The 13,530-nt window shown below is 36.0% G+C and overlaps 1 protein-coding gene across 1 annotated transcript in view; it reads right to left on the bottom strand.

Moving 5' to 3' along the window:
* The window catches only part of ADCY1 (adenylate cyclase 1), a 177,159-nt gene that overhangs the window by 17,803 nt on the left and 145,826 nt on the right, over nucleotides 1-13,530 (bottom strand). Inside the window, exons 13-18 of the mRNA XM_031062174.1 lie at nucleotides 13,138-13,332; nucleotides 11,272-11,369; nucleotides 8,058-8,142; nucleotides 4,241-4,330; nucleotides 1,162-1,418; nucleotides 432-558 (exon numbers count right to left, since the gene is read on the bottom strand). Coding sequence (XP_030918034.1) covers nucleotides 432-558; nucleotides 1,162-1,418; nucleotides 4,241-4,330; nucleotides 8,058-8,142; nucleotides 11,272-11,369; nucleotides 13,138-13,332 — 852 coding nt within the window. The remainder of the gene's footprint in view (nucleotides 1-431; nucleotides 559-1,161; nucleotides 1,419-4,240; nucleotides 4,331-8,057; nucleotides 8,143-11,271; nucleotides 11,370-13,137; nucleotides 13,333-13,530) is intronic.

Raw genomic sequence — 13,530 nt, 5'->3', positions numbered from 1 at the left:
CCAAAGTTTCTTTGTAAAATATATTTCCTTTTATCAGTTTTACCTGCTTCTTTTCAGTTTACCTGAATATTGATTTACTTTCACTCCTTTTTTAATATAAGATAAAAATTCCCATGGATTTAATTTTTTTATCTCAATTTTATATTGTTAACAATTTATTCCTAATGCATCTTAGATATAAATATATTATTTGACTAATGATATACTGGAGCAACTGCTAAGAAACAAAAAAAATCCCTTCTCCAGGAAAAATGAATTGTATGGATCTGTGGAAAGAAAGCTGTAAAATAATCTTTCACTCTGAACGCCAAAAGACATGAAAAAGTTTGTGTCTGAGTCCAAGTAATTTGTCCTGAAAGTATTTGAAAACCAATTTAAAAAGTCAGACAATATTTTGTGTGCATGGATACTATTGAAGTCCTGTGATTTACCTGCACTGCCCAGAGGTAGTCCAGACGCAGTTTCAAGTCCACCTGTCTTGAATGCAGTGCTAAAGCACAAGAAAATAGCAAAATAGCTAGTATTGGTTCATAGCCACGCATGTAAAAGGAGCTGCCCCTTAAAAAGAAGAAGAAAATAAATATGTTATTCCAGGTCTAATACCTAACACTGCACAATTAATATCAGATCCTTAGTTTAGAGCACATGGGTACCTCCTAATCACTAGGCTCATCTGGGCAGGGAGATGGGTGAGAGTACATCTGTTCGCTGCATCACACCAACATGCAATTCTTGAGGATTTTTAGATGCTATGCGTTATTGTAATGTGTGTGCATGTTTTTAATTAGAAAATATAAAAACATTGAAAAGCTCAAAAACTTTGTTGAAATTGTGATTGATTGAGGGCTGCTGAAATATGGCCGTTAAGTTTTTAACTGTGTTTTTCTATTCCATACGATAGCTAGACTGCAGAGTGTTCAGCTGGGGTACATTAACATAAAATGACAGAACAATTGGGTAACAGTTGCCAGCTCCCAAAAGCTGCTCCCCTGTTGATGGATGTTACTAGATCCTACTATTGTTGGGGAAAGGATGACTGATGTGTTTCTTGTGCTCTACTCCTAGGCAGCACTGAACACTAGAGGACAATTCAGAAATATGTAGTCAATGTGTGACTATCTATAGAAAATTACCCATTGCTTAATTTTGCAAGATACCTACCCCACTGCTTTTCTGTAACCACTGAGTTCCAGAATAACTATGTACAAAATTGTAACAAAAAGCAGGAGAATAATTTTTGGCAAGGAAGATACACGTAGAAATATTGCCAAGGTGAGAGTCCCCACTACACAGGAAAGGAAAGCATAGTGGGCTGTGTCACATGGAAGTTCATTCATTGTTTCATTTGTTCCACCAGGAGAAATTATAACTATTGAGCTGCTGGAATTGGTATTCCAAACCCAAGGCATGCAGCCAACCTAGAAAAGACAGGAGAGGTGAGAAGGGAAGAATGTTAAATATGAAATAAACAGAAATGTAGTTGCTATGGAGGCTGACTGTAGTTCATTGCTAATTGGAAAAAATATGCCTGTGGAGTTCTCACTAAGCTCAATGCTGTATTAAAATCTCCTTTTCCTGCAATGCTCCACTGAGTTTTAGGGGAGAGACACAATTTGTTAATTAGATGCCAATAAGGGCAACCAATTGAAGTGTGGGCTTAGTTGAATAGTTTCCCTCTCAGTGCTCAAACCTAAGAGATTCTCAAGCCAGGATATTCCTGCAAAATTAAGGAACTTCAGTTAACATTTTATTTGGCCATGCAGGTGAAAAAAGTTCTTTTACAGGGCACAGAGATAAATTATTGTTTTACTGACTATGTAAATCACATAAACTTCAATTACTTAAATACAAAATAAAACATTTTATTGAGTGAAAAACTAAACATCTTTTCCCATGTCACAGCTACTTTTGCTGTCACATATATTTCAAATACAAGGACTCATCTTTAATTACTCCTGCCATTTCATTATCCAAGGAGTTCCATTTCCTTCTTATGGTGGGAAATAAAATTTTTCATATATCTCTTATGGGAAATTTGGGGAAATCTAACCTGCTTTTCCTAAAGACAATGTCATGTACATATCTCAGAGCTGTTACCCAAGGAAGAGAGGAATTTCTGGCAAATAGTGCAAGTCCCTAGAGCTCCAGTTTTAACTGCAGTCCAACCTTCACCCCTTACAAAGGAAAAGGATAAGAGTTAGTATAAGTAGGGGAGAGTGGGATTGTAGTGTGAAATTTATTTAACAGGCACCATCACATAAGCCCTGCCCTGTACTTAAACATCTCTTTTGAAGTGCATTATAAGACCTTTTTATTTCATCCCGAGCACTGACAATGAAATTTTATAGCATGTTGTAAAGTAACTGACATCCTGAAGGGTGATTAAACCATGTATTTTAGAAGGAGTTGTATTAACTTAAAAAGATGAGACATAATACATAAACAAATGTGAGTTAAACTCATATATAGGTAACACTATGAAATGAGATTGGGAAAGTGAAATGAAAAATCCCTTTTAATAGGATTTTGTTCCATATCCTTAAAAACGCTTTCATAAAATTATCCAAAAACATTTACATGCATGAGGGCTTCATCAGTGATCTGGAATCCACTCAGGAAAATATCATCTGTTATACAACCAGTAGTGGAATGTCAACACCTAGCTCTTCTGACAGATGACAATTCTAGAGGCATTACTTTGCAGGAACTAATAATTTCTACTGATAAAACATTTCTGCTTCGGTTATAAGTTACTTTTGTTCAGGAATGAATTATGTTCTGAGTTGTGACTGAATGATCATTCCCTTATTGGAGGTCAGAACTTCAGAATTCTGATTTGTCTTCCACTGTTGTTCAGCACTGCCTTAGGGCTTATGATATCTATTTCTCATTCTCACTATCTTTAAGGGGCAGCAATGGTGCTTGTTTCATTTGATCGAAGTAAGGGTCAGATCTGTGGAGCCTGATTCCCAAAGGTTTTAGCTGTCATAACTTTCATCTCAATTCTGAAGTCAGATGCACAGAATTTGCTGAGAAGCTAGCCTGGAATCACTGCAAATCTCTATGCATTTTGTGCTTATGTCTGCCTTAGGAACCATATATGCATCTGTGTGCTATTAGGGCTGTGTGTTACTCACACAGATGATGTTCAGGAATTCCCAGAAATGTCTCAACATCAGCAATTCTTGGCTCCTCTCAGGACATTGGAATCCACAGAAAAGGGACTGTCTGTCCAATCAGTTCATGGGGATAAGCCAGTTACTATGTTCTCAGGGCAGGTCCAGGGACAAGTGAATACACAAAATACAAAATACAAAATATGGGGCTTGGCATCTCAGCACTGAAGCTTGCGTCTTCTTAATGGTCAGAACACATTGTCAAATTCCTGCAGAGAAGCATAATTTGAAACATCTGCCTTCTCAGCATTTCCAGTTGTGTTTCGTGTGCTATTTTTATGTGGATTCTTTCCTTTGAGTACCCTAACATGTTTAATGCATTAGCATTAGCAGCCAAAATGCTAAAGATGAGTGCTAGGAATTGGTCAAGGCAACTGACTGACAAATACTTAGGTGGAAGTTTGAAGATCATTTCAATTGAAGTTGACCATGTTGAACTCTCTGCTAATCTACAGTAAGTATTGAGCAAATTCACTTCAAATAACAAGCTTTTTAGACATTAGATATGAATGGATCATATCAGTAGCACAATGTAAGCACCTCTTCTCGTTACACAAAACTGTCAATATTTTAAGATCTCTCTATCTTTTCTGATCTGCCTGGACTAAAAATATCCCCATTATTACACAGAGGTATTTTCTATAAGTTGTCACATAGAAATAGTAATCTTGTTTTGACACCACGCCTTGTCTGTCACAAAATATTAGCCATTGAACTAGTAAGCAAGTTGAACATTTAAAAATGCTTTTCCCATAAAGTACATGACACCAGCAGTCTACATGATGCTAAAGTTTGAAATACAAATTTATATTGGTTTTGAATAGGTATTATCTGTGTAATTTGCTAATGGCTTTGCCATTCCTAATTCAATACACTGTCTCAGGCCAATGAAAATCCCAATTGCAGCAAAGGGGTTTAATTTTGAAGAAGCATGCTCTGCAAATATGAAAAATAAAACAAACAGGAATTCATCAGATGAGAATATGGTATGTATTTAAGGGATCTCACAAGTATGTTCTTTAAACACAATGCTAATTTAAGTGAAACTTGATTTAAATACTCACCACACAGCCTTGAGCCACAGAGTATATTAAGATCACAATAAAAATACACAAAATGGTACGAATTTGTATTGTCAGGCACCCTGGAAAACACTAAAAAAGAAAAAAAAGTATATATAAATATTTAAAGTATTTTTAAAGTGGGGTTGTTATTTTTTAGTAGTCTATAAAGAGAAGTGAATAAGGGATACAGAAATTTCACCTGTACTGCAAATTATGAAACTGCAGTTATTGTTGTGGAGTAACTGTTAGTGTGTAGGTGTATTTTAATGGTAATTACAGTTTTGGGGATAATAAATGTAAAATTACTATTGTTATATATTATTTCTCACTATGATTAAAACTCTTAGAAATTTTTAGTTGTATGTCTACTCATGATGCAAATAATATTCTAGGATGGCATTTGATTTTACTGTCGTGGGGAAAGTACCCAAAGCAACTTTTGAGTTGCAAATTCTCAGCTCCTTTGCCTTGCAAATTGTGATCCAAGAGAACATACTGTGATAGCACAGAATTTTGGAATGGTATATGTGTCTTCTGCTATAATAGGCAGGTTAAATGCCAGGGTAGTTTTAATTATTGTGACTCATAAAAATATTGAATTTTTCAGAAACAGCAGTAGGCAACAAAAATATCTGGTGAAATGGAGTCTTGAAAACATTTTGTTTATCTCCACTTTTAGCCTGATTCCATTTGTCACACTATTAAGTGTAAGTTCTTGCTGCTATGAAGCCTGTGGCAGAATGTGAGAGAGGAAGGGTAAGTCTGTCAGGCTGTGCACTTTAGGCCTGTTCCAATCATTCTGATCAACTCTGCTTCCAGGTAAAGCTGCTTTCCTTCCTTTCCCCTTGCACTAAAAATATTTGGGGCTTCTATTATCTACTAGATGTATCTTTCAGACCACAGAACTTCTTCTAGTGACTTCAAGGGAAACGGATACAATCCAAGAAACAGTCAGATTTAAAGTGAGGACTATCCTGTGTCCTTTAAAAGGAGGGAGCTCAGATTTATCAAGGTTGAATTTCACTTAAAGTTAAATGGAGCAGGAAAACACCTGATTTTTGGATGAAAGTCAACAGTTTTGAAGAAAAGCAGTTCATTTCATGGGTATCACCAGCCTCAAAAACATAGCTTCCAGCAGGCAGCCTAGCAGTCAGAGAGACTACTGTAGCCTTCAGAATACAGCAATTACAGAAAAAAAAGTAAGCATGAATCTACAAACATATTTTGGCTTCAATATAGGTTAAGTCCATGTAAACATAGGTGTGGAGCAATCAATATATCAGTAGTAGATTTGTATTATAGATCTGAATTAATTTTCTACACCAGTGTAAGTACTAGCATCAATAAAATAGATTGGGATACCTGAGGTATATCACCTTTAATAAAACTGAGCATATTGAAGAAAAAATAGCTCAGATTATAGGAATCTGAGATTGAAAAGCTGTGTTTCAAGGGAGATAGAGCAATGTCCAAAATTACACTATGAAAAGAAGACTATTTCTTCATTCATTCATCACTATCATACAGTTCTGATTGGAAGGGACCTCAGGGGGCTCAAAAGAATTGTCTACCTTGAACCTCAGAGTCTCAGGGCAATTTTTGCAGAGCCGGTTACTCCTCCTGTGTCATTGCACAGCATTGTTTCTTCTCAGGACCTGGACTTTGCATTATACATTCTATAGTTATAAGATTCCTGTTTGCCTATTCTGTTAACCTATCTAGGACCCTCTCAATAATCATCCTGCCAGCTGTTCTCACAAAATTGTATTCATTTGAAAACATGACATGAGTATTTGCCATGTCCTCCTCCAGGCTGTTGATAAAAATGCCTGACAGGATAGGATCCAGGATAAACTCCCATAGTATCCCACTTACACTGGTTTCAAAGTGACCATAAAGTGCTATGCTCTGAATGCGATTATCCCCATAGTATTTTACCCATCAAACTGTCCACTTAACTAGACCAGAATCCTATATATAAGTGAGGTGGAACATATGTGGTTTTATCCATATAAATAAAATACAAAATAATTTTTCTTGAAGAAAAAAATATTTATTCCATTAATTAAGTTTGAAGCCAAATAAGCTGTCTATTGCTTATTAAAGAGATAATACCCATGGTTTGAAGATAATGCTGGATGGTTAATAGGGATAAAGCAAAATATGGATTCAAAGATCACATGTCCTGACACATTGCACAGACAATTTTTTTGATAGCACATACATGTTCTAAATGTCGACATGCTAGGCTATTGGGTTAAAATGGAAAACAGACCTTTAAAAAGGTAAGGTATGAGATACGTCTGAATTAAAGTTCTGACGCTATTAAGATTTATACTCCTGACTTTACATCATTCTAAATTGTATTGGCACTTTTATGATAGCATAGAATTTTGGGCTTCATTTTCTTTGTTTTATTTGTGAAATTTTTATTAACTAAATAAGTAGTGTCAAATTACCAAAATTTTAGGTAACGGGTACAGTAAAATATTATTAAAGTAATTCTATGAGTGAGGTATTTAATGCTAAAGCATGGAGAAGCTGAGTCACTTGCGCAGTGTAAAAGAGCAAGTAAGTGCCATAAAACTGATTAAAATAGGGGAATGATTGTTTTACAATTGTATATCCATTATCCAGATTATATTAATTTTAATTATTATAAGACTTTTTTTTTGCCATAAAGTTTTAGATTGTGATATTCTAAGGTTTTATATTTCTTTATTTTTCTAATGCTGGATTTGATCCTGTATAGTATTGAATCTCTGGAGGAACCTGGAATAAATACAAATTTTCTTGACTGACAAAACAGATGGAATACTTCTTATGTTTGCATTAGCCCCAGGTAAATTGTATAAAGAGAAGTAACTTGCTAGAAACTTAGTCTGCATTTCTATGATCTATACAGAGAAGAAGAACAGATGATAAACTACTCTGCCCTAATAAAAAAAAGAGATCATCAAAGTTACTCGCAAATAATTTTGTAAGTTCATAAATAAGGTTCTTTTCAGCACCTGATACTTGGCTAATATACTATTTATGTTCCCATGAAAACACATGCTTTTCTTCTGCCAAAGGGCACTTTTTAAAACTAAAATTAGTGTGTCCAAATCAGAAAAGCTCATTAAATGAGTAGGTGTTTTTTCCTGATATTTGTCTGAAAAGACTAAATTTATATTAATCCAGTAGAGATTTCTTTCATCAGAAAATTAGCCTGTAGATGTTGTATTCTGATCTGGCAGACCTATTTCTTCCCTAAAACAACCAAATGTCCTTCTGCATCATTACTGTTGTGGAAATATAATGCAGGAGAATTAATCATTACTGAAGGTTTTGAAAAGGCCAAGGATTGTGTGTGCAAAACATTGTGCTTTACCATCAAAACAGCTGCTGTTTTGTCAGGAAAAATTTTGAAAACAGAGGGGATGTTAGCAGGACTTTACACCCAGACCAGGTGGAATGAAAGGAAGAACTATTGTGCTGTTTAGTCAGAAAGGAGTAAAAGTCAGGTTAAAGCAGTTGATTTAAACACAGTATTTAGTGGTAGGTGCTCAGGGAAGATTTAGCAAAAAACAAAGTGTAGAATTAATGGCGCTGAATGCTACACTGCTATAACGATTACTCATGTAAAAAGTCTACTTTCAGATGATTGGTCTTTGGTTTTCAAGCGTCTAATACATTACTTAATAAGGAACTTTAAACACATGAATTTCAGACTCTGTGAATCTGTGAAGCATACACTGGTGGCTTCATATTCCAAAGAACGAACATATCATGGACACCAAAGGGAAGAATAGTCACAAAATCTTAAATCACTTACTTGTACTCGTGTGACATGTAGATACATAATACAAGCCACTAGGAAGCATATGCAAAACACCAAGAGAACAAGAACTACGGTACTCCTAGAATCAAAACACAATAGAAGTAATGCAATGCAACTCAGTAACATGTGAGAACAAACTACAGTTAGGGGTCCTTCTAAAACAGTATTTTATAAATGGTGGAGGATGTCCTCCTCAACCTTGCTGTTATACTAACCATCACAGTGTAAATTAAGCAGTGGTGTCCACTGCACTCAAGACTATGAAATTAGTAAATGCTCTTGTAGATGGTCCCCACTCTGATGTCAGAAGGAAGATCAAAGAACCTCAAAAATTCAAATGTATGGTAGTCAAGAGAGACACTTTCTAATTGTAGGCTAGTGCAGAATATTCAGCATGATGAGTCTTCCAAGGAGAGTGTGTAACTCAATTACTTGGCCTTGGCAGTGGTGTTACAGTTACCAGATACCTTTTCTGTCTCATTCCTCTTTCTCAAAGATTCAGAAATCAATGGTCATCCAATTAAGACACTTAGCAAGTCAAATAAAATCAGAGAAACCTGCCTTTTAATGAAACAGAAAAACTCCCTCATTTTGAGTCTTCCTCAATGGTTAGAAAAATCTTATGTTTCAAAAAGATGATTTAATAATTCTTAAATTCTTAATCTTCCCTCTTCTGATCTATCAAAATAGGCTTGTTCTTAATGAGAAGAGGGGTGCAAACCAAGAACTTTCTCCAGAAAACTTCTTTTGGAAAAGTACGTTATGGTTGTGAGCAGGCTGAGAGAAATTAGTCCACCAGTGTGGGTGCATTTGATTTCTGCTCAGGGACAGCCTGGCCCCATGCCAGGGCTGTATGACAGCAGCATAACATGATCTTCACACCTTCTTTTCTAACTTGTGAGGACAACCAGTCAGTCCAGACGCCATGTGAACATTGGATTCAGGCAGTTATGTATCTGTGCCCTTAACGATTACTGGAAAAAGATTGTTTTCTAACAGCAGAAGTGTGAAATTCTCCTGTAGAGTTTTTAACTATTTGACTTTGATTTCAAATTAATATAACAGTCTGTACTGATACAGGAACTGGGAGAATTGTGTGGTGTACTATGTGTACCCAGAATGGGAAGGTGATTCTGGGTGCTTTTAGTGTGGACTCTGAATACAAGTATTAATCAAGGCAGGATCTCATGCCTTTAGAGGTTTCCCTTGTATCCAGGATGCTAGAAAAGAATGCAGGGGACATGTCTGCAACAACATCTTGTAATGTAGCAATAGCTGACAGCTGACTGTAGTGCTGAGTGGCACCCTGACAGATATTCGGGTTGGCATCCAAAAAGGGCTACATTGCTTTTTTGAAAAGTAAACACAGAATCGGACATTAGAAGGGTTCCTAGTCAGGGCTTTTAGTGGCTACACTGTATATGTGCCTCCATAATTGGACAGCTTAGGTTGACAGGAACATAGCCTTACTTTGACCATCTCCATCTGGGAATAGAAAATGTGTCTTTAGTTGAGAAGCTGTTTTGCTCAAAAGATGATAAGAATTGTGAGAATAGCAAGTCTATTGATTTCTGTATACCTATGCAGATTTCTGTATACCTATACCTATGGTCTAGATGACCAACCTCCTCCTTGAAATATATATATATAACTTCTCCCATTAGGGTACAACCCTTGTATTGGCTTTTGCATTCTCTTGCCACACGTATAACTACTTCAGCAATCTAAATAGCAGCTTAAAGCTCCAAACTCGGGAAAGAGGGGAGTTTTTTTTTTTCTATACTTCCAAAGTTTTAATTTAGCTCATGTTTGCATCTGTGTCACAGCAAGGGAAGAGCCCAAGAAGAATTTGGCTATATGAAGCCACCACTCAGGCACTGGAAGAAAGAACTTAGGAGCATTCAGTGGGTGGCTTTTTTAACTAACCCAGTCCATCTTCATTACCTTCTGTGGTGAAATTCTTCTGGGGCTTGTGTGTCTGTCAGATCACTACTTAAACTGAAGCTCTGCCCATCTGTTTTGAAGTGACAGTAGTTTTTTGAAAGGCTATTATATGATTCTTAGAAATTCAGTCTAGTTTCAACTACACTAATACACTTTGTTTCTCCTTGTTCAAAACTGCTATGTACTGCAGCTGTGGCTTATTGAAGAAGAAGGTGAAAGACTTCTTAATCATGCTCCAATTAGTCAACAGAGTCATTAGTCTGGAAATGGTGTAAATGATGACTAAGTTACTTTGAATTCTTTAGATGAAAGGTACTATATGACAAATTAGTGTTTCTATTTTATTAACGTGAATAAACTGTTTTTCAATCTTTCAACTAAAAATAATAGAATATAGAAGTATTATTCTAACTGGGGATTTGTGAATAGAAAGGACCATAATTTAAATTGAATTTTCAAAAGCATTATCCTGTGCCTAGTTCTATTTCCCCTGAAGTAGTTATAAAAGTGACTAAATTTTATTCTTAATGCTTTGATATTCTAATCTGAAAAAAGTTCATTATTCATAATTTTTATACCTTATGCACAATTCTTTCTACCTCTAATTATTTTTTATTTAGTAAGCACTCACATATAACTGACAAAATCTGAGGTATTCACTAACTAATCACTCAACAATAGGCATAGGACACCTCCCAAACACACCACTTGGTTATGTTTACTTAAGTGCAGTCAAGGTTGGACTACAAGTTATATGTGCATAGCCAAAATACACACTAGACAGTTTATGTAGGGATAGTGTTGATACCAAAAACTTCAATGAATGCTATAAATGCAGGCTTCAATGCAGCTGGATGGGTACTTTCAGTAGTTCCCATTAAACTCTGCAGGGTTTTATCTCTGTTGCTATCAATACCAGTACTTAATCCAAAGTAGCACAAACACATTTAGAAAAGCTGCCGTAACACCTTTGTTTGTAATGCAGAAATACTTTAAATAAGTTAAAAATAACCACTAAATTTTAAATAAACACTGAAATGTATCTTTTTCCTCTGAGCGCACGCTACTACAAAATAAAAAAATATAGTGAAAAGTATCTCCTGTGGACAAATGAAAGAGAAAACAATTAGACTGAGGGATATACTAACAGAGAATCTCCCATGTGAAGTCCCCATTCCTGTTCCAAAGACTTTAATTTTTGACCTGTGCAGGATGTCTGAGGATGTTCCACTTTGAGTTATGACGGCAAAAGACAGAAACTTACTGTGGTATTATTAGAAGGTAGACAAGGCCAAATAAGGCAGCTAGAATTAGTGAGAGAACTACAGCGCTGGTGAAGTACTCATCCTGAAGCTGGTGGTACTGTTAAAGAAAGGAAGAAGTGAAGACAGTAAATATTTCATGTGTACTCAGACACCCACACTTGTCCATTCTCAGTAAGAAAGAACTGTATCCTAAAATAAAACAAGCCCCTACTTAGTTCAAAAATGATGGCTTAATTTGCACTGAAAAAAACAGATGAGGGAAGTCTACATAAGATTTTCCTTGACAGACTTCTCTTTCACCTTGTAACTAGTCAAAATGGGTTTAGGATCAGATATAAGTTTATCTTTTTGATAAAAAACATCAACCACTTTGAACCAGAAGGAGGTGGCCCTCCCTCTGTTTACTCATCATGATAAAAGGCCATAGAGTCCTTGCTGATGCTTTCAAGAAGTTCTTTCACTTCAGCTGCTCAGGGCAGGACTCTAATGAGTGGACTTGGAGGTAGCTGCTAATGAGATACATGGGCTCAGTTTGGAGCAGCTACTCTTCCTGATTCCACTAAGCTACAGTATTAATGAGAGAAAGCTTTCCAGGGGTTGAAACACAAAAATGTTTTCTCAGAAAGACCCAAAGTTCAATGTCATTTACACCAGAAGACTTTATTTTGAAACAAAAAAGTTACAGCCTAATAATAAATTACTTTGGAAACTTGAACCCAACATTTATACTTTAAACCTTAAAAATTTTGGATCCAATATGGCACACAGCCTTCTAACTTGAAGCAGTAGTGATCTGAAATCTTAGACTATATAGCGACTTACAGTGGAAAAATAAATATTACTGCCAAATTAATGCAAAACCATACTACTTTTGTTTTTTCAAATACATAAAGGCTGTAGATACAAATAATTTGTATTCACAAAAAATACTCCTACAAGGTAGGAACAATTGTTTACTGATATGCATGTTTGTATGGTCTGAGTAAATCCCCCGCTTTCAGCACTGCCACGCTGGTATAATATTGCAACCTTGTCCAGAGATTTAATGTTTGGGTTTTTGGTTTTTTTTTTTTTTTTATATTTTCTAGAATTTCTGGATCAATACTTACCAGGCTACCTATACATCTTGTCAATAACACTTCTCCAAAGCAGATGAGTGAGTCAGCAGATACATTGCAATGAGACAGCAATTAACAAGTGACTCAGACAGTTTGGAGAAGGAAAAGAAAAACCAAAACACAGGATATATAACATGGGGTAGGATCCTGATAAGTAGGGCAATACCTATCACAGCAATGGTGCCCTGAGCAGGGAATAATGAGCATTGACTCCATGATTGCGCAAGGCTGATCAATTGCTTTATTAACCTATACTATGTTATACTATACTCTTAGAAACTTGTAACCCTTACAGACTGTCCAGTACAGCTTATCCTAATTAGTCAATCAATCCAAACACCATCCAGTGTCCAATTAAGAAATCACCCTTTGGTAAACAATCTCCATAACACATTCCACATGTGCACAACAGGTGCAGCAAATGGAGATAAGAACTGTTTCTCATTCTCTTCTCTGAACTTTCTCACAGCTTTTCACAGCTTCCCAGGAAAATCCTGGGAGAGAACTATGTCTCTCTCTGTTCAGAGGATACATGATTACCACAAATACCAGTCTTTCTTTTTATCCACTTCAAGTGTTTCCATAGAAGGTAGAACTAATGTCACCCTCTTAACTGAGAAACAGTCCAGTGGAGTATTTAAAGATAGTGAGTAGAATTTAAACATTGCATGAAACCCAAACAAAAACCCCAGTGCTAATTGGCTTATGGTCAGTGAAATCAGTAAAAATAATTTTAAACTCCCTTACTTTATTTTCACGCTCAATTTGCTTATACTTCAGGGTAATGAAGTTCAAGTCAGCCATCTCAGACTCAGTTTGCCGGGCCTCTATCAAGCGGCTGATGTATCTGTTCACTCGAGTTCCTGGAGTGCTGTATACAATATTGTTAGAAAAAGAGGAGCGATTCCTGAGTTTTTCAGAGGCTGTCCTTAATGCTCTCCTCTGTAATATGGATGAAGAAAGAAGCACAGATTTTATTAGCACTGAGATTTTGCATTGCTGTTCATATTACTTCAAGCTCACAGAGAGGATGGGGAATTCATTAAGCAAGCAACTACAAAAGACAGAGTTCTTATCTCTGTGTGAATGTCACCTTTTTAAAATTCCTTACCTGAAATCCTGCTATCATTCAAAGCAAAG

This window comes from Geospiza fortis, unplaced genomic scaffold (assembly GCF_000277835.1).
Source record: "Geospiza fortis unplaced genomic scaffold, GeoFor_1.0 scaffold108, whole genome shotgun sequence".
Taxonomy (NCBI): Eukaryota; Metazoa; Chordata; class Aves; order Passeriformes; family Thraupidae; genus Geospiza; species Geospiza fortis.
The sequence above is the reverse complement of the archived record's forward strand: the minus strand, read 5'-3'. Positions and strand labels throughout refer to the sequence as shown.